General features: G+C 31.4%; 2 protein-coding genes across 3 annotated transcripts; both read right to left on the bottom strand.

Annotated features, from left to right (window-relative positions):
• Positions 1-796: 796 nt before the first annotated feature.
• Positions 797-7,483, bottom strand: LOC112782956 (pescadillo homolog). 2 transcript variants are annotated; one of them, XM_025825645.3, is made up of 14 exons: positions 7,268-7,483; positions 6,489-6,543; positions 6,244-6,329; positions 5,871-6,119; positions 5,661-5,786; positions 5,409-5,493; positions 5,221-5,331; positions 4,821-4,914; positions 4,425-4,723; positions 3,510-3,617; positions 3,301-3,422; positions 1,862-2,084; positions 1,527-1,745; positions 797-1,158 (listed from the first exon to the last, which is right to left on the bottom strand). In XM_025825645.3, exons 2-14 carry the CDS (start codon positions 6,519-6,521, stop codon positions 1,075-1,077), a joined length of 1,839 nt encoding a protein of 612 aa, XP_025681430.1. In that variant the 5' UTR covers positions 6,522-6,543; positions 7,268-7,483; the 3' UTR covers positions 797-1,074. The 2 variants fall into 2 exon arrangements, with proteins under 2 accessions (XP_025681430.1, XP_072087717.1); XM_072231616.1 differs by having other exon boundaries at positions 6,489-6,594; positions 7,268-7,474.
• Positions 7,484-11,697: 4,214 nt separating this feature from the next.
• On the bottom strand, positions 11,698-18,015 carry LOC112783318 (isoprenylcysteine alpha-carbonyl methylesterase ICME). The gene is made up of 11 exons (XM_025826219.3): positions 17,442-18,015; positions 17,141-17,217; positions 16,519-16,588; positions 16,332-16,412; positions 15,860-15,934; positions 15,297-15,398; positions 15,065-15,205; positions 13,312-13,377; positions 13,086-13,229; positions 12,349-12,439; positions 11,698-12,155 (listed from the first exon to the last, which is right to left on the bottom strand). The coding sequence occupies exons 1-11, from the start codon at positions 17,801-17,803 to the stop codon at positions 11,994-11,996; spliced, it is 1,371 nt and encodes a 456-aa protein (XP_025682004.2). The 5' UTR covers positions 17,804-18,015; the 3' UTR covers positions 11,698-11,993.
• Positions 18,016-22,487: the final 4,472 nt, after the last annotated feature.

Raw genomic sequence — 22,487 nt, 5'->3', positions numbered from 1 at the left:
TAATAAGAAGAAAGAAAATAAAAAAAAAAAGGTGATTTTTTCGTGTTGTTTGGATAAGAAAAAAATAAATAGAGAAAAAGTAAAAAAAAAATTATTTGGATAAAAAAAAGTGAGAAAAAATTATAAAGACATAAAATTATATTAATATCCTTATTTATATTATATATAAATTATAATTTATTAATAATAAAAAATAAATATATAATTTTATTAATGTTTGCACATTTTTCTCTATTTTCATCTTATCTTTAGAGAAAATATTTTAATGGACTCTACACTATTTCTTTTTTTTACTTTATTTTCTCTTTCAATCCAAATAAAAAAAATTTTAATTTTCTACCTATTTTGTCCCTTTCAATTTTTTTTTCTCTTCAAATTTCCTCAATCCAAATAATATATAAAGGTGGAGAATAATAGTCTCGGGGGTATTCCTATCCTATTCTCTAAAATCACCAAAATTCATGAAACGTCAAAATAAGTTAGTAGTATTTCTTAAAAAATTGGTCGTTTGTCAAATTTATCTCCAAATGATTTTATCAATTAAATTAGACTCAGTTTAAATAAATAACTTAATTAAACTCTTTAAAAATAAACTTAAAACATAAAAAAATAAACTTAAAATTATTTTATATTTAATTATTTTAAATAAACTTAAAACGTAAGTAATTGGTTTTCGTTTTCGTTCAGTTGCAAATCTTAGCATTTTCAATTAATAAATTTAACAGAAGTTATATCAATAGTTTGAAAACATTAGGGGGCAAAATGAAATAAAAGTTTTAATTTTTGGCACAACCGCTAGGAACCAAAAAATAATGCATTGCAACAAAAACGCAAAGCGGGGAAGGGGGAAACTAGATACTAGATAGGGCTCCAATACCTAGAAAACTAATATTTAAAACAAACCAGTTGTTTCTGCGGCCTGTGGAGAGAAAATGCAGTTACATTACTGACTACAAAAAGAGCAGTACTAAAATTATCGTCAAGTTCCTATAACAAACAAAGCATTCATTTAAATTAGCAAATACATTGCATAATGAAGTCAAAATTGTATCCTGCACCAGAATGCAGATCCCTTCAGCTCTTTTTATGAGCTTCGTCTATTTTCTTTTTCCGTTGCTTAATGAGATCATTTTTAGCCTGCTTCCGTTCATTCGACATCTGAATGACATTAAAATAAAAAGAGTCAGAGGAAAATAGTTAGAATTTAAAGTAAACCTGCAACTTTGCAACCATAAGTTCAGGCACATAATTAATTGATTGGGGAAAAAAGAAATAACACACAAGCAATACCATCGCCATGAATTAAGACACTACTTGTTTCCTTGATTTATTTGACAGTACCAGGTCATACCATATTATCTTAACACTATATTGCAGATTAAATTCTTACCACTTTCTATATAAGTTTTGTAGTTATGGGATACATTCGCTAGTGTGTCTGACACAGGATAGTACCAAAACTTATGCAGTGCTAGAAGAAAAGCCTAAGCAACTCGGTATACAAAACAAGGGATAGAAAGCTTTACCTTCATGGCTTCCAATAGCTTCCGCTTTTTACGAGACATCATAAGTGTACCCATGTCGTCAGCATCATCCTTTTGCTGAGCATTGGCAGTGGATTCTTCCCGAGTTTGTATCTCTCCAGTTGAGAGTTGTTTATCAACATTGGAATCCATTTTACCATTCGTAACACCTTGAAGTTCTTTTTTCAAATCATTATGGTATTGCTGCTCTAGCATCATCATCTGCAATGCAACCATTGGAATTGAAATACTTGAGTACCCGAATAAATCTAAAAATATCGACTTCAGGGCTCCACTCATTGTATCGTAACTGTACACCGATCCAAGAATATGCATACCTTTTGCTTTCTTTGAGCTGCTTGGTTGGCCTCTGCCCGATCCATAATACCTTCAACCAGAATATTTTGAGGGTCTTCCAGATCTTCTTTTCCAACACCTGGGAGTGGAAGGACTTCTTTTCTGGCGGCAGCTTGCAATTGTTTAATAGTCTTTGCATAGTCAGGAATATATGCTCCTTCTTCCTCGTAATCAATAAAAGGCGACAAGTGTGGAGGAGGTATCCTATTGACCAAAATGAAAAATTATTGTTAAGATTGAAGTACACATACATTGACATTACAGGGTAAACTATCGCAAACGTACCCAAAAATTCATGCCACTGAAAAAACTAACCCTGAAAGATATGACAAATAAGCCCTTGAAAGAGTTTAAAATGTGACAAAAAAAACTAGATTAGCTATATATTCTCAACAAGAGCTTTAGAATATTGAATTTTGATATGACTTTTTGCAATTATGATTAGAAAAATAAGACCTTCCATCATTAAAATCTAGAGAGTTTATGCCAAGTGAATTTCTTTTTTGCGATCTTTTTTGTAAATGACCAAAAAGTTCCCTAGAAAATTGAAGAAAAAGGTATTGAGATCAAATTTTGCTCCGTATTCTCACATGCACAATGTAAATAGTTATCCAAATGTTGAAAATATAGATCAAATGCCCAAGCCCTTAACCAAATACAAAAGCCATTTGACACTTGTAAAAACATTGTGTCTTTGTAATATTCATCACGTTTTTAAACCTGTCAAATCTTTTTGTAGTTCATACCTTCCAAGTGTCATTTTGGTAGTTTACATGGATTAGATATCAGAGCAGTTCCTTCATGTTATAATAGTGTACATGGGTCGGGGCCAGGTTTAGCTAGACCCGGACCTGACCCTAACCAGAAAGGACCAAATTAGACCGGGTCGACTCGACATTTAATTATATATAACAAATTAATAAAATTTTACAATTAAATATAAAATTTAACAGAACATTTAACCAGAATAAATTATTTTATAGAAAATATAGTATTATATAATATAAAAAGTATTTAGGTATAACATACGCCTTTGGGTTGGATTGGGTCTACCCCAAGCATATGACCCAAACCTGACCCAAAAATGGCACCGGGTAAAAACAAGAAACCTGAGCCTAAAAAAACATGCTACAGGTCAGGATTGGGTTGAATCTTGAACACCACTATATGTTAATGACTCAGTAAGGACAATAAAGAAGTTGAATTGGTGTTCTATATAACACAAAGTGATGGATTTGGAATTGTGTCTATTTTATCCAAGTGTAAAATGCAAACAAAAAAATGTTTACACAAACTAAACAACAAGCCCATATAACAAAGTACATGTACATCTAGACAATATAGAAGATAGATGTTGCAAATAAATAGCTAAAACACAGCACATCGGAGACAACTCAGTAAATCAAAACTATGAAATTACCTTCCAACCATATAATCCACTGTTGGCAAAATAATCCGCGCATTCACAGAGTCAAATACCCACTGTGGTTGAACATATTCTCTTGAGAGGAACTTATGTCCTTGTGCATCCCTGTCAACAATCTTAAAATTGAAACCAATAGCTAAGTGAGTTGACATCATAAGGTATAACAAGTCACCTAATCCTAGAAGATAGTAAGAAAAACAAACCTGATGTGTGATGCTCTGGTCAGATTCCTGAAAAGGTGCTCCCTCTCCTTCCCAGGAAACTATACCACCAAAAGCAGGAATGACAAAAAGCAATGATTCCCTTGGTACCTAAAAGATTAAGCCAAATTAAACATGATTAGTATTAAAATGTTGGAACACCTTGATAATGGTTGCAAAATTAATCTCGGAAGGAGATACAGCCTCAAGAAAAACTTCAAAAATAGTTTGGTATGATGGATTGTATTATATAAAATGGCATCCATTATTGATTAACAATTTCAACAGTAGTCATGTTGTAACACTGAAGCATACAAAATCATGTCATAAAGTCACAACACAACATGTTCACATTTTTCAAAGCATTGAAAAAGAATAGGTTAACCATGCTAGGATTATATAAAAAAAATCTCATTTTTCCAATTCGAAATATGGTGATTATCTTTAGGCAATCTTTTCTTTTGCTACAAACAAATACAAGGTTGTCCTGTTCCAAGGTTTGGCATGGCATGAGTCTCAAAAAGGTCTTACAATGGTAATTGCAGATAACCTGCCAACAGAAGTCTACCAGCAAAGCATTAAAGAATCTATGCAATAACCCAAGACAAGATTATTTCATAAATTCTTACAATCTTTACAGGTTGAACCAACCCTCCAACAAATCTAATGCTATCTAATAGAATCTAGCAGAAATTTTAAAACAAGGTCCTTACAAAACCTGACACATTCAAACAATACATAACTAGATAATATGGAACGTGAATTGTTGGTATGTTCTATAAGTTTTTATTTGAATTATTCAATATTTTAATTATTAACATCCTCACTGAAACCTTTTTTCTAAATAATTGTTAGATAACACAAAACATAACTTAGCAAATACTATGTATCCGGAATCTCTTGGAAACAGTAACTCACTTCTCTGCTCAAGAAGAATTTCAGATCTTTAAAGAGATTTTTACATTCTCTTGTATCTTGATCCTCTTCTTCCTCAGAAGCAGCTTCTTCAACAAGTTGCATTAGTGCACCAGGTTCATTTGTAGGAAGTTGATGCTGAAGTTGAGCAAGTCTTAGTTCAGATTTTTCATGTTCAATATCATCCCTTTTTGGCTTGGCATCACCTTGCTCAGACTCAGCTACCTGGGATGCTTCAGAATTGACTACAGAGGGTATGGCATTGACATTGGCATTGGCATATCTTGACAAAGCGTAAAGATCTGCATAATTTGAAAAGAAAATTATACACAACATTATTCATAAAATACCTGCAGCAATTGAAGTTGAGAGTTTCACATAAGTTAAAGAAAACACTACCTGCTGCCAAAGCTTCCAACCGAGGATCTAGTATAGGGGGATACTTCAAATTTATGGAATGATAGAGCCGGAAATTCACAAAACCAAGAAGAGGCTACAGCAAAATTCATCATGGCAGATTATAAATTAATGAACTCAACATCACAACCAAACCAAAATAGAGATGTATTCCACCACCAATGGATTACAACATGCACAACCAATACAATAGACAGACACGCCACAGGTGTAGGCACCTAACGTTGGCATTACATGATCCTTACACAATACTAATAACTATTTCAATGAAATATTCACAACATTAGAATTCACAGAAATATAATCCTATTAATTCAGGTAACAAGGTTATCAATGGTTTAATATTATGAAGAACAAATATAAACATTAATATGAAACTAACCTCATACAATTGCAGAAAATTTAGCATGGTGATGACGTCAACATCATCAGACACAACCTGTTGTAGTGAATGAGGAGTCAACCACGTTATCTTCTGACCCTCAACCTCTGCCTGCAAAAACCTCTTACATAAGGCAAATGATGCTCACCGGATTAATTAATGAACATTATATTTACCGCAATTGGTACCTGGTAGTATATGCCTTTGACAGATACAAATGCTTTTCTCAGTTTGTGAGTGCGAGATATGAATGCTTGCCATTCGTGTGCCAATCTAACATAGGTAAGCCACAAGAACAAGAGAAATCAATAAAAATATCACAGCCCTATAATATTGTACCTTTTTGGAAAAAAAATACTTAGGAAATGAAAGAATTAGACACAAAGGCCTAAAATCTTTCTCATAAACTAACTCAAATTTCTCAAATTCTGATTATATACCTTCTACATTTATGGACACATTCTATATCAATTTTTTTGCTCTCAGCGGCAGGTAATGCTGCAAAAAGATGCACCATTGAAAGACAGTCATCTAGTTCCCCAAGTGCATCCACAAATCTTGGGTACCTATAATTCATAGGAAAATCTAATAAACTGGAAATTCATCACCAGCTACAGGATAGAATATCAAGACCACCAAAACAAACAAACCTCTGACGAATAATCCTATCTATCTTGGGTTTAGGTGTCTTCTCCCGCAGCCTTTTTGCACGTTCAAGGTTTTTCTTTGCCTCTGCTTTCTTTATTTTCCTCTCATGTACTCTTATCTCTCTATGTATTTCAAGCAAAGGTTCGTGATGAAGAAAGGCAACATCCTTCACATGGTAATAAGTCTGATGAGTTCCTTTGAACTTCTTCTTTGGCTCTCTAGGAGTTACACCCTTCAAAATGCATAGTTTCCTAATATTCACAAAATCCAATGTAAGAATAGGTGTACAGTACAGTACAGTACAGAAGGATAAAGTTGAACCTTAGATAATTCCTACAAGGGCACCTTAGACTGATTCATATATGTGGAAGATACCTGAAAAGGGGTAGATTGATCTGCAGTTGTTTGAGTGCTTGTGACCTAGTAACAAACTTGGCTGCATTGCCCTCCTTTTTCTTCCCCTGCCACAAGAAAAAAAAAAAGTCAAAATCTATTTCCTCTTCTTTCGGTATAGACATTAATTACTGTTTACAGGGAAACACCAATACGAACAACAAAACACACACACCACCGGATTAAAATACTGAGGTAGAATGAAACCAAGTGTATGAAGTACTTACCGGAGGTCTGTAGTGCTTCACAGCCTTCACCATAGTTGGCTATTAGCAAGAGAAACTGCAAAGAACGAAGAACAAATTAATTCACCTTTGTCAACGGAGTTTGGATCTGTAAAATGAAAACTTCATCACTTTATTAGTCTTCTCAGTTTTAAAGACCCCACCAAACTCTTAACATCCACAAACTCTAATAAATATAACACCTACTTTGCCTAATTAATTCTTTGACAAGCTAAAGACAGGAGCAAAGAATGATTTCCTATTTCCAATATATTGCTCATACCATCAAGCTAGAACAGTAATCCAAAGTAACAAATAAACATACTTCACAAAACAAATTAAATTAGAGAATGTAACAGGTCTAGCTGAGCCTTATACGTTAATTACATTCCTTAATTACAATCTTCACCACAAGCATTTAAATTTAAATTAACATCAGTCTTCATACTATATTCTCAAGACATCTAAGTAAGACTTCCCATCCAGTTCGGGAGCAAAACTGCCCTTAATGTTACAAAACTTTCATCATTTTCAGTGTTAAAATTATATCCAAACTTTGCAAGTAAAACCATTAAAAATAAAAACAGCATCCGCAATAACAATGGCAGTTTAAAAAAACAGCAGCAGCAAAACTAGCGGTACTAAGTGAGAAACCGTAGCAACAATAACAATGTAATAAATTAGGGTTCAAAATATAATCCACAGTAACAACAAGTGTTAAACTTTAAATAGCAGCAACAAAAACAATGCAATAACCAGTAAACAACGGCAGAAACCAGTACCAGGAGGATAGTTCGACGACCGAAGACGGCAAAGCTCGAGGAGGAGTTCCGGTGAGATCGCCGGAGCCGATTGAAGTGGAGCAGACCAGCAAAGCCGCTCGAGGGAGAGGGCGGCAGAGTGGCGACCGAAGAGGGTGTGAGGAGAAAGAGGAGAAGTGAATAATATGTCAGCGTTAGGGTTAGGAAATTCTAGTGTTTTAATATACACATTTTTTTTTATTTTTCATTAAAAATATCTTTTATATATAAAACTATAGGCTCACTACTCACTAGTCACTAATTTACTACTCACTACGCTTATCGTTAAAATTTTTTTTTGCTATAAATAAATAATAAAATTGAAACGCTGCCAGATTTTTACTTTGAAAGTTGAATTTTATCTATTTAGTTGAAATGTTCCCAGAAATTTGTGTTTTTATTAAACAATTTTCGTGTTACCTTTTGATAATTTATGTAGTGCTTGGAAAAGGATTTATGTCTTCTTAATTGTTATTTATAATTATTTAATAGAATAAATTATTAAATTAGTTTTCAAAACATCACTTATTTTTTAAATTAGTACTCGAAAGATATTTTTAATTAAATTTATCCTCCAAAAATTTTAAGTTAGTCATTTTAATCTTTTCGTAATTTGCGTTAGCTAACGACAAAATTTATTAAAGTGACGCCATAACACACATTTAATAGTCCTAATTTGCAACTAATATAATAAGTGAATTATACGATAAATATGTAAGTTTACAAATCTCTTTTTTGATGGGATGAAAGAGAGATTAAAAAATGTATGACCCACACTTTGAATAATAATAAAATAATAAAAAATAACTATAAAAAGAATTTATTTTCTCTCTCTATACCACTTTAATCTGTATAGTAGAGTGTCCCAATTAAATTAAATCAATCCGAAATTGAGGAATTTCAATGTCTCAAGTTATCCCTTTAATTAAGTTTTGATTCGATTTAATTTGTAAGTTCATATATTTATCTTATTAATAGTCAATTAAAATTCTTATATATATATATATATAATTGAGGAATTTCAATGTCTCAAGTTATCCCTTTAATTAAGTTTTGATTTGATTTAATTTGTAAGTTCATATATTTATCTTATTAATAGTCAATTAAAATTCATATATATATATATATCTTAACGTATCACATTAATAAATTTTAGCACTGATAACTGTTATAAAATAACTAAATAATAAATAAGGAAGAGGTAACAAATAAAATAAAGAAATATAAAGAGAGATATTAATAGTGTGAAAAGAAAGAAGAGAATGTTTATTGTTGCTGTGTGTTTTTATTTCTGTTTATAGGTGCACATGATGACATTTTTCAAACTACAATAAATGGAGTCATCCTTGATAAACCAAGCTACATTGGAAATGTGCATCCACATAAGATCTTATCACAACACTCCCCCTTGGATGACCATTTAGGATTATTGCCTCGTTAAAACCTTACTAAAGAAAAATCAAGTGGGAAAAAACTTTAGTGAAGGAAAAAGAGTACAATATCCTTTAGTGATAGGGACTGCCTCATTAAAAACCTTGTCAAGAAAAATCCAATAGAAAAAAACCTGACCAATAAAAAAAGAGTACAGTCTCCCCCTCTTGCCAACATTATTTTATATCTCGAAATCGGCGCATCCCAATCTGATGTACCAATCCTTCAAAAAAAGATTTTGGGAGTGACTTTGTGAATAAATCTGCCAGATTATCACTTGAGTGGATCTGTTGGACATCAATTGTCCCTTGATTTTGAAGATCATGAGTGAAAAAGAATTTGGGAGAAATATGCTTTGTTCTATCACCTTTGATATATCCGCTTTAAGTTGAGCAATACATGCTGTATTATCTTCAAACAGGACAGTTGGAGCTATCTTTTGATCAATCAGTCCATATGATGACAGAATATATTGGATCACACTCCTCAGCCAAAAAACACTCGCGATTAGCTTCATGTATCGCTAGTATTTCAGCATGATTAAAGGATATTGCTGCAATCGTCTGTTTTGTGGACCTCCATGATATAGTTGTACCACCATATGTGAATAGGTATTCTGTTTGAGATCTCCCTTTATGTGGATCAGACAAATATTTAGCATCTGCATAGCCAACTAATTGTGACTTGGATCCATAGGGATAAAACAATCTCATATCAACCGTTCCATGAAGATATCAAAAGATCTGTTTGATTCCACTCCAATGTCTTCTGGTTGGAGAGGAACTATATCTTACTAGTAAATTTACAGCAAATGATATATCAGGTCGTGTATTATTAGCAAGATACATTAGTGCGCCAATAGCACTAAGATATGGTACTTCAGGACCAAGGATATCTTCATTCTCTTCCTTAGGACGGAATTGATCATTTTCCACATCCAAAGATCTTACGATCATTGGGGTACTCAAGGGATGTGACTTATCTATATAAAATATTTTCAAGATCTTATCTGTGTATGTTGTTTGATGAATAAAGATCCAATTTTTTATATGCTCGATCTGCAGGCCGAGACAAAAGTTAGTTCTTCCAAGATCTTTCATCTCAAACTCTTCTTTTAAAGTTTTTATAATTGTTGGAATCTCTTCAGGAGTTCCAATGATATTTAAATCATCAACGTACACAGCAATTATAATGAACCCAGATGCAGATTTCTTTATGAAAACACATGGGCATATATCATCATTCTTGAATCCATTTTAGCCAGATACTCAATAAGACGATTATACCACATTCGTCTAGATTGCTTTAGACCGTATAAAGATATTTGCAATTTGATTGAGTATAACCCTTGTGAATATTCATTGGATGATTTAGATATCTTTAGTCCTTCAAGGAGTTTCATATAGATATCCCGATCTAATGAGCCGTATAAATAAGTTGTTACCACATCCATTAAATGCATATGCAGTTTATGATATGCAGATAAACTGACCAAATAACGCAATGTATTGCATCCACTACAGGAGAATACGTTTCTTCATAATTTTTTTTCCTTCCATAATTTTTCTTGTTATCAAAATCTTGACATTTACCTCTTCTGGGGTTATAATTTGCCGCATTTGCTTCAGGAAATGGGGCGGCGCCAGCTGGACACGCTTCATAATTTCTCAAAAGTAACTCATTGTTGCGTTCAGCAACAAAAAAGTAAAAAATTAACTCAGAATATTTTTAAATTCTTTTTCTCGATACTGCTGCTGCAGGAGCACATTCGAGGTATAGAAGGTCGAAAAAATTTTCTAACATATCGGGTTTGAGGAAATATCACCGTCTTTTGATGATTATACCTTTTTTCAAGGCCTTTCCACAGATCTGCAGGATCTTTTAATGTGAGATATTCATTTTTCAATCATACGTCAAGATGACGACGAAAAAAAAAAAATGATGGCTTTGACTTTATCCTTCTGGGATGTATTATTTTCAACCTTAATGGTATCTCCAAGATCCATTAAATTAAGATGAATTTTAACATCTAGTATCCATGATAAATAATTGTTTCCAAATACATCAAAAACATTATATTCAAGATAAGAGAATTTCGACATAATGAAAATTTGTTACCCGGAGTCTTCCTAAAATTTCGTTAGAGTTTCGTGCTGATAACGTGTTATAAAATAACTAAATAAATAAATAAGAAAGAGGTAACAAATAAAATAAAGAAATATAAAGAGAGAGATATTAATAGTGTAGAAAGAAAGAAGAGAATATTTATTGTTGGTGTGTGTTTTTATTAAGAGAATTTATAGGTGCACATGATAACATTTTTTAAACTAGAATAAATAGAGGGATCCTTGATAAACCAAGCTATATTGAAAATGGACATCCACATAAGATCTTATCACAACAATAACAAAGAGACTAATGCATTTTATTTAAAATCTTTAGAGGATGAATTTGATTAAAAAAAAAATTTAAAAACTAATTTAAAGAACGTTAACTATGTATTTGGCTATTTGCCGGTTATATGTGCTGAAGTTACTAGAATTGATCGACTCAAACAAATTTAAGACCGACAAACATCCCATTAAAAAATGAATAGAAATAAAAATGTCTATATTTGATAATATTTGTTTATAAGAATGTTTACAATATTTTCAGAGGTAAATAAGGAGAATGAAATTTAAAAAGAAATTTTAGTTACAAAATGAGTAGGATGATAGCATATAAATTACTTATTTTTAAATATATTACACATAGTACTTGTATTAAGAAAATATGACCAGTTTTTAACAAATAAAAGCACTAAAAAATAGACAATATATTCTTTTCTATATTTTTATTTTTTATTGTGTTGGATGTAAAGAGAGCGAAAAGATTATTTTTAGGCAAAGTATACGCCACTCATAACTAGATTAATCTGCTAACAAGGAAAAGTACATAAATATAACATATGGTGATAAATACATGTAAATACAACTGTAACATGAAGAAATATGGTTAATCAATAAAATAGGAAGTAAACTTATAAGGTATCTCGAACTATTTCTCACTAGAAGTATGGTTAATCAATGAAATATTGAGGTATATACATAGTTACATACAATACAACAAACGCAGACGAGAATTTCATGAACAAGCACTATAACAAATAAGGGTGGGCATGCTTTAATTTCTGGTTTGGATTAAGTTCTTGATCTTTTAAACCCCCTACTTTCGATCAAGTACAAGATGAATGAGAGAAAGGCCAATAGATGATGAGGACCCTGAAAGGTACCAAAGCTTAGAAGGGACTGATCTTGCGAGCCATCTGTAATAAAATCTCAGGAACAAATCTTCTTCTTGGTGCTGCAGTTGTACCCTTTGCAACAGCATCTTTGTCATTGGAATGTATCACAGAAACTACATGATCAAATAGGTCGTCTTTGCCGCCTCGCAACGGATCCTGAACACAGCATGGTTGAGAAATAAGTTCATTGTTAGTAGCTGGCACTATAAAGCAAAAGGAAGATTGAGTTTACATAATGAAATGTTCAAAACAAAAAATTTGAAGTATACCGAGTATTTGAGTTTGTATTAAGTCAAAATTTTTTAAATAAAATACAAGAGAATCTGATTTGTTATATCTTTTCACTTACTTGGAGGAACAAATCTGTATGAGTTTTCCCATCATAGAGAATCAGCTCAACACTTGCTCCTGCCTTCTTAAGAGCTTCGGCAAACCGTTCACTGCAAACAATAACTTATTAGTACAAGGATTTCAACAAAAAAAAAAACATAAAAAAGACTCTTCGATGTAAATATTTGTCAAAATTCAGGAAACAAAAATTAGCAAACCACTGGAGGTATTCCTGTTTGGGCATTGGAGTTTCCTCCTTTTTTTTTTTTGCTTTTTTTGTTTTTTTTTTTGGGGGGGGGGGGGGGGTTCATGCCTCTACCCAGACCATTGGTTAAGTGGAAGGATATTTACTACTACAACCGATCATGTGCTTGTTTTCCATCAAATTGAAATTTTCATTTATAAAGTATAACATTCCCATTATGGTATTCTGTCCATAGAAATAACATAAGATTATGTATAAATGAAAGGGCGCGTAATAGCATGAAATTTATCTATTTTCGCGATAAAAACAGTCATCAAACTCTACCTCTCCCATTCTTTGTTGCAAATTTTATATACTCACTCCCAGGTTAGGAAAACTGAAAAGGCTTGCATTAGGCAGTTTATAACTTTATGTAGCTATAATGAAACTTAATTAAATCCATTAGGACACAACCAACAGCCACCAGCATTTTTTTTATGAAAATACATAAGTATATTGAAGAAAGTTGCAATGCATTAAAAGACAACTGAATTTCAAGTCTATATACTAACCTTGCAACTGATGGTATGGAATAGTCAGCAGTTCCATGGTACAGATATATAGGAGGCAAGAGAGGAATAGATTCTTTGATGCATGGATCTTGAATTTTGATTTCAGGAGAAAATATCTTCAAAGATTCTTCACCTTCCATGATACTATAAAACAAGTCAAAGTTGTTAAGGAGGAAAAAAATCTTTAAATTCCAGCTATAGTGGAACTCAGTTATTTGGTACGCACCTTAGAAAAATAGAACGATACAAGCCACGATTGTGGAAGTGATCAACTAATTCCAGTAGGTTATATCTGCAGACTTGTATTGAAAGGGTTAGCAGATGATCCTTTGACATGTACATATTACGTAACAACTAGTCAGTGAACATAATTAACAAACACAGTTTCTTAACACCAAACAAGCCTGAAACAACCCTTTTGTTGTTTTCTTAAATCAAGTTGCCTTGATAATATCATGAAAAGGCTTATGGAACAATAGTCCAATTTTCAAATGAAGAGACTCCACCAATTTTCTATCACTTTACAACATGAAACACAACGAAACATCCTTTTTCCACTAGTTGAGCTAGGCTACATTGATCAAATGATGTCATAGTGTTCTATCATAAATCATCTTTATGTTTGAACCCTAGTTAACATTTAAATCTCTATGGTTATCCTATTAATAGTTTCCCATGGTTTTCCTACATCCCCCTTTATCTCTAGCTGTATAAACTGAATAATTTTTCCGTCACTAATCATATATTTCATAGGTTGATGCCTTTGCAGTAAGAGGGTGCCATTTGCCAAACTAGGCTTTATGGATGTTAAGTTCTAGTCAATCACAAATTCAGCCTTTATCGTAATTGTACATGTAGATAATGTTAGATGATAGATATTGATGAGCACCCTTTGGTAACTATTTCTGATTCAGCAGTCTGTTTAGAGTAAAGAAGTTTCAGGAAATGTTGAGAAGAGGTATATGGTTATATATTGGTGGTGTGAGAGGGTTAGGGGAAAAGTTTAGGCCATTGGCTCATATACTCTGTATCTTTCATTTTTGTGGTTACATTTTCATACGGGCCTCACTAATACCACACTGATATCAGCTTAGGGACCATCAATACACCAGAATTTCTTCTTTTTTTTGGTTAAATACACTGGAATATCTACTTCTCTTAGCCCAAATGACCAGGTTCCTTACAAAGGACACCAATCTTGATATTTAGCAAAGGATAAGATCTTGAAGGATGATTTGTGAAATGGCCATTCCCTACCCTGAATACAATCACTGCCCACAAAGCATCACCTATATTCAATTTTAATATCCTGCAAATGTGAAATCTGTTGTTTTTCTATAATGAGCATTTTTAAAAAGCAGTATCACTCAGCGGAGCCAGCTTGACAGCCTCAAAATCATAGTATACAATGAAATGAATAGCATGCTATTGGTTTTAACAGGATAAATGGTGCATATATTTCACAGGTAGTGTCCATAGAGATCATTCCCTACTCCCTTCGATGTTATTTCTGTGGCATTAATCAGTCACTATGGAAAATTGATGGTCAATGTTGCATCAAAGCTCAAAAGCCTACCCTAGCAAATCTAGGTAGGTGCAGCAGAAATGCTATATGCTTTAACAGAATAGTTCAACAGGTTGATTTAACAGTCAAACCAGTTATCACGAAATAGAAGGGTATGCTCCTTATATTCAATCATTAAGAATCACCAGTTACCACTAGTGCTTTCCATTGCAAGAAGAGTTTTGGATATTTCCATGATTCTTTATCTAGGAACAGAAGCAAGAAAACATTTGTTCTTCAGTGAAACAATGAGAAAACGTGACCAAATGGGTAAAATCTCAGCTATAACAAATCCTATTAACTCCATCCACGTTTTCTAGACAATATAGAAAAAATCATATTATTGAATTTTGAAAAATTGCTCAAAAGTCAGTCTATGCTCATAAAATGCTAATAACATCACTTAACAACTTACCCTCCAGATAAACCAAAATAAGCTTTTAGCTGGGAAATGCTCCAAGAAACTTTATTTCCTTTTCCAACTTCTTTGATTGCTTGATCCAGTAAAGCACAAGAAGAAATATGAGCACCAGCAGATTGCCCCATCAAATATATCCTATTAAAAATTTAACAAAGGAAAAACATATCAATCTGTAAATTGAATGTTTAAAGGTAAGGGAAAGGTATCTTATATGGTAGCATGTCACCTATTAGGATCGCCTCCATAATTAGTTATGTTATTGATGACAAAAGAGATTCCTTGAGAAGCATCATTTACCATGTCACTGATTGTTCCTTGAGGAAAATTTCTGCATCACATGTAAATGAAGATATATTAAGTAAAAAACATAGAATAAACATTGCAAGTTAAATGTGACGATGTATCTAATAGAAAGCTGAGTTCTACAGTGCAACAAATCTATAAAAGTCAAAGCTATTAAATTGTTTAAGATGTCAACAGACAACAATGACTATGCTTATCTTAAGTGTGATGCTGTTTTACTCCAACATTTTATGAAACAACAAACAACTCAACTTAAGATATGCATGCACCTCTGAACAACATTTTATGTTTAAGAAAGAAAAAGCTATAGCCTCTAAGAAAAATCAATGTTGTTATAAATAGCTTTGACTAAATTCCTTTAAACGTAGATTACAAAAAGCACCCAACTTGTCCATTACTCCATTAGAATACCTCAAACATAGAGCAAGTCGGACCAAAGGAAAATTGTAGATTCAATCTTGCACTGCTGGAACTGAGACCAGGTACCTGTAATCAATGCATGCCACTATAATGTCTCTTTCTGCCAACTGTAGTCCTAAAAGGGATCCCCACGCTTTATACCTAAATCAAAATCCAACAGACATCACTTAATCTTCAAAGATATAGATAGATGAAACAACAAAGCCTTTACCTAGGAGGCAATACCATTTAGACGACACTAATGTGTCATATCATAACCACAACTAAATTGTTTGCGTCTCATGGAGACCAATTAGTTTGGTCATAAGTGAAGAAGATTTCTGACTGACTGTTATACCAACAAAGTAATACGCATTATTTTATGATTTTAAGATTCAATTACAATGACCTGATATACTACTTAATTGAAGTAAAAGCAGTGTGCCATTGCAGAGACGGAAATGCTTGACATAAAAAGGATTAAAGAAACGAGTGCCCCATAAAATAAAATTGACACATCAACTAAAAGAAAATTATGCAGATAGTTCAAACCACTCACCCAATAATCCATGCTCCTCCAGTTACAAATATCAAAACTGGCTTGGGCTTATCAATATCAGCCGGTAGATACAAATCCAACCTGAAAAAAAATCCAAATTTAGAAAGAATATTGAGCAGAAAACACAATACATGGAATTACCAACATCACAAGATAGATTCATAGATTTACAAGCATTTCAAATTACCTGTTTCTTGGTTGATCCCCATAAACAATGCTTCGCTTTACCTTGCTCGTGAAGTAATAATAGTATGCAACTGCAGCAAGTCAACAGTAAGAAGAAAATAAAAGAAAGTAAACAAACAAAACAAACAAACAAGCAAACAAACCAATAAACAGTAGATCCATTTTCCATGATCAATATTACTGCAAACAAAATGTCCTGTGTAGATTGCCACCTAGCACGGCATGATAGATGGCAGCATATAGCACAGAAAGAACCAAGTTTCTACATTATCAACAATGGAATCAAAACATGATAAAGCAAGATTATCCTTGGGGGATATATATATTTTACTTAAAAACAGAATGAGCAAGATAATATCTAAGAAGCTCAAGCTGCCTAACTAAAATTAGAAAGCTTAAGATATACTAAATTATTACCACAATAACACTATTGAAGATAAGAAAGAACTGCAAAAGTATAAAACCATATAATATTGAACTAAATTCATTCAATGACTACAAATACACCCTACGAAGTAACTAAAAAATAATAATAAAAAATAAATATACATAGAAAAAGAGATTAATTATTAGATCTTTAGGGTCAAAGTACATCACATATGAATCCTAAGATTAAAACAAACCTTGTAGAAATCCAGGCATAAGAAGCATGGCGTAACATCCAAGGGCAAGTAATTGCTTAATCCAGCGGTAACCAATCCTGAATGAAAAAATCAAAAATTAAAAATTGAAAATCGTCTACACACCACAAAATTACACACGAGTAACAAAAATTCACATCACAATACATTTAAATTTTGAATTGAGTAAAAAAACAAAGTTTAACTATTATTCTATTTACGAACAAGTAAGCATTTCACTACCAATTTAGAAGCCACAAATTAAGAAACAAAAATGAAGTTATGAAGTAGAAGGAGAAGGTACCCGAGATACTGAAGAAGCGTGAATGTGAGGCTAGTGACCAAGTAGGTTTCGGCGGCGACGTGACCGATGTCTCTGGTGAGAGATCGTTGGCGAGTAGGGCGGTGGCGGAGGCCGTTTTTTCCGGCGAGGCGGCGGGTTTTGTTGGTCGGAGCTGTGTCAATTTCCGGCTCGGAGTTCAGCGGCTCGGCGGAGTCGAGGTCGATGTCCGGGGACACACGGCGGCGATCGGTGAGGGTAGGCATCGCCGGTCGAATGAATCGGATGAGGTTGTTATTGCATGGAACGGAATGGCTGCTTCGCTTGCTAGATTTGAGTGGTGGAGTTTGGGAGGGAATCATACCGCGTATGAGGTATTTTTCCATAAATTTATAATACCGACTCACGTGTAGATATATTTACGTAAAATTAATAATTAAAATTTATTAAACGATAATTTAATTAAATATATTAAATTATTAATTAATTTTTTTATTTATTAATTTTACATAAAAAATAAATATATGTGAGTTTTTATCTAAATTTATATAATAAATTAGTAATGAATCGAAGAATGCCTTACATTAAAAATTTTCTCTGTTTTGTTTACATGTTGAATGATATTTAAAATTTAAAAATATTAATTATTATTTTTATATAAATATATTAAAAAATTATATATTTAATGTAATAATAATATAAAATATTTTATATAATAATTTTATTAAAGCTTATTTAGATAATCATTAAAATAATAAATTAAAAAACATTTACTTTTTATGATATAAAAATACATAAATTTATATGTGTGACATGTTTTTACAAGAAAATTAAATCTTTCAAAAAATAGAGGAAAAACAAGAGACTTATTGACTAGTTTCTTATATATGAATTTGCAAATGCTTAAGATTAATCTATGAATTTTTATTCTAAAAATGTCAAATTTCATGAGAAATTTTTTTATATAATAAATGCATGTATCAAGGATAGTTGTTTGAATTAGTTTATTTTCTGTTTAACGCTTTATTTTAGTTTTTGAATTCGTATTATGATCAAATATGAATATAATTTTGACAATGTTATATGATAAATAAAATGTATTATTATTTTTAATTAATACTCTAAATTCTAATTATAGTAATATAAAAATAAAATGTTGACTAATTATGATAAAAAAAAACTAGTCTCCTAATATTTTTCTATAATTTTTACATATTTTAGTTTTAAATACTAAACAAAATAAAAATGATTGACATAACCTCTATTATATTAAAAATCATGCAAATGTATTTATCTATCTAAGTAAATGAGAAAATTAACAAAGTGTTATTCCTTCTTTGAGTAAATACTCAATCTGATGTCCATTTTTACGAAAGGACAAAGCGATCTTTGTCAAAAAAAATGGACATTTTAATGCTCAATCTTTTTTATTTTGGAACAATATGATTCTTATGTTAAAAAATTTGTTAAATAATAATAAAAATTAGTTTTGTGGGAATTTTATTTATATTTTGTGGAGAGTTTTAAAACTTTTACAAAATTCTTTTCAACAATATAACCAATTACTACCACTACTTTCTTCGTTCTTATTATTATTACGTCTACCTCTATTATTTTTATTGCTTTATCATCAACATTATCTCCTCTACCGTCATCATCACCAATACCAATATTATCAACATTAAAATTATCTTCTTTCATTTTTTATTCGATGTTAATTTTTCTTTTAAAAGGTATTTGTACTACAATTACTTTTTTTACGACATCATTTTTATTAATGGCTTTTTTTCACTTAACCATCATTGGTGAAGGAATTTTTAAAAATCAAACTTATTAATAGTTTGTGAAAATTTAAAATTCTCATAAAATACAAATAATCTCCCCTCCCTCAAAACTAATTTTTGTTATTATTTAACATATTTTTTAACAGAGTAATTATATTATCCCAAAATAAAAAGATTAAGAGTTAAAGTGTCTTTTTTTTAACAAAAATCACTTTATCATTCGCGAAAATAGATAAAGAGAAAGTTCAGTGACTTCCTTCCTTTCACATAAAACCATTAAACTATTCAAAAGCACGAAACCAAAGCAAATTTTATTGTTACTAAGTTAATTTTACATTTTTTAAAAATTTAATTTTAATATATATGTAAAATAATTTTACACATGTATTCAATCATATAATATTACATTAACAAAATAATTATTTTTTATCATATAAATAATTGTTTAAAAGATAAATATAATTAAATAATTGTATAAAAAATTTATATTATTAATACATTAAAATTAAAATATTCTTAACATGGGAAATATAAGAAAATGAGTATGCAAAATTTGACGTGGTGACATTATGATTTATGTTGTTGTGGGTCATGGGATGAGATTACAATTATTAAGCTTATTAGCTGTCTTGATGGAATTATTCTTGTAATGTTTGGTCCTTTCTTGAGTAGGCTTGTGTTTGTGACAATCTCCCTTATTGACAGAAACAGAGTTGCGTGATTCTTGTTTACACAAAAGAAGAATAAAATAATAGCAGTGAAGCCTTGTTGGCTGCGAAACAAGAAAGTGGCAAGTGGATGGAGACAGGTGAGATTTGCTGTTAAAGACGGCACTCGATGACGCTTATTCTTTTGTGTGTGAGAAAGAGAGGGTGTATCTCAAAAGTCAAAATATCCGGGAAGAAATGAGTTTTACGCTACTATAGCTTAAATAAATTGGTGTCTTCGTTTTGGTTTAGAATGAATATCCATCCGGTCCTGACAATTATCTCGAAAGGACAAGGAGGTTCTTAAGAAAAAAAAACACTCAATTCGACTCTTGATAATTTTTTTGGGACTGATTAGCTTCTGTGCCAAAAAAAATAACATTAATTTTTTTTGGCACAAGGGCCTTGTTGTCCTTTCGAGGTAATTATCAGGGGTCGGATTGGGTTTTTTTTGTCAGGGGCCGGATTGAGGTTTTTTTTTGTCAGGGGCCTCGTTGTCTTTCGAGATAATTGTCAGGGGCTGATTTGGGTTTTTCTCTTTGTTTTATTTTTTAAATCAACAATAAATTAGACGGTCTGATTTGTATTTTTAAAAATAAAAAAATTTTTAATATTAAAATCAGACCGTTTAATTTTTATTTTTAAAAATAAAAAATACAAATTAGCCTATCTGATTTATAGTTTATTTTTTTTCAAACAAATCGAACCCTCTGATTTATAATTTATTTTTTTTAAATAAATTGGACCAATTTAAATAATACCAATAAAAAAAATATCATATAAAAAAAAACACCTCATTTTTCAATAACAATGTATTACATATATATTTAATCAATATAAAAAAATTAGTCACTTGATGAAATTTGGGTAAATAATTTAATTAAATTTTTTTAAATTAAAATATAAAAATTTATATTAAAAATAATTTATAAATAAATTATTTTATGTTTAAAAAATTATTATAAAAATTTTTATTTTAAAATTTATAATAAATAAAAATAATAAAATAATTTAAAAATTAAAAGTATATTTAAAAAAATATATCAAATACCATTAATATAATGTTTTATTAATTAAAAGTCTAAAAAAATAGTTTTGAAACTTTTCAAAGGATGCCCAAAGACGTGGGATTTGGTTGGATTTAGATTCGGTGGATGTTGTGTTGCCAAAACGCATTCCAACACTCCAACCTCGGATAATTCACACAAGGGGATAATCATGTATTAATCTATCTATGATACTCATCCAACATTAGTTTAATGAGTATTTTTCGTGTCTAATTATTATTATATACTATATTTAAACAAAAATTTTAGATGAATGCTAATTTGTTTTTTTTTAAATAAAGAATATAACGTTTACTGAATTTTAAATTTTAAATTTATCCAAAATTTTAATTCTAATTCATAAATTTTAAATTATAATTTTTTTTTTGAAATAACTGAAGTTCGATACATGAGAGTGGAGCATAAAACAGACAGATACAAAAGTAAATCTAAACACAAGGTTAACAATTCTATGTTATCTCTGATATTGCCATCAACAACCAGTAGAATCAATACCCATCCACTTCGTGTGGCTCAAAAAAATCCTATTCTGTATGACATCAACAGTTACTTCTTTATTGTTGAAAATTTTGTTATTGCGTTCCAACCAAACGTTCCAGAATAATCGTAAAGAATCTAATCAGCCACCTCTTATGCTCCTCTTTTCTATTAGGTGTTCCATTCCAACTCTCAAACAAGCCTTTAATGCTTCTTGGGACAATCCAATCTCTATGAAAACATCTCAACCAAATCTCTATGAAAACATCTCAACCAGATGCACCACATCTATCACGTAAACTCACAGAACACAAACAAATGATGAACACATTCGATCTCCATTTTACATAAGACACAAATACTATCATGTTGGCGAGTTATGCCTAATCTACTCAACCTTTCTTTAGTATTCACTCTATCGACTAAAACAAACCAACCAAATAGTTCAATTTTAGGCGGAACCAACCCTTTCCAGATCGAACCTATGAAGCTATAACTCGTAATCTCCTCCGAAAGAGTCTCCGATTGCAACACCTGCAGAAAATAGTTAGTAGAAAAAATACCTTTATTATCAAATTTCTAAACAAGATTATCTTCTCTGTCAGCTGATAGCTTCACTGGTCTTAACATATCATGAAGTTGGTGAACTAGTTCCAACTCCCATTGAAACAGCTCCCTCCTCCAATGAAAATTCCAAATCCACTCTAACCCATCCCAAAACCCACAATCTCCTATCACAGATCCTTGCTGGTTTGAAACAAACAAAAGCCTTGGAAACGCGCTTTCAGAGGACCACCCTGGATCCAGTTATCTTCTTAAAACAATGTCCTTCGTTCATTACCAACTTCCATTGCCAGCCCACTAATAACTTTTTTTTATTTACTATGCTTTTATATCCAACTAACAGATCTCTTTTTAAGGACTACCCTTCACCAGTAAAATCTACTTGGATTCAAATTGTTAAAACATAATAAATATAATAAATAAAGAATGAAGAGTTATTTCATTTAACAAATACAATATTTTTATTTAATA

The sequence above is a fragment of the Arachis hypogaea genome, chromosome 20, assembly GCF_003086295.3.
Source record: "Arachis hypogaea cultivar Tifrunner chromosome 20, arahy.Tifrunner.gnm2.J5K5, whole genome shotgun sequence".
Lineage (NCBI taxonomy): Eukaryota > Viridiplantae > Streptophyta > Magnoliopsida > Fabales > Fabaceae > Arachis > Arachis hypogaea.
The sequence above is the reverse complement of the archived record's forward strand: the minus strand, read 5'-3'. Positions and strand labels throughout refer to the sequence as shown.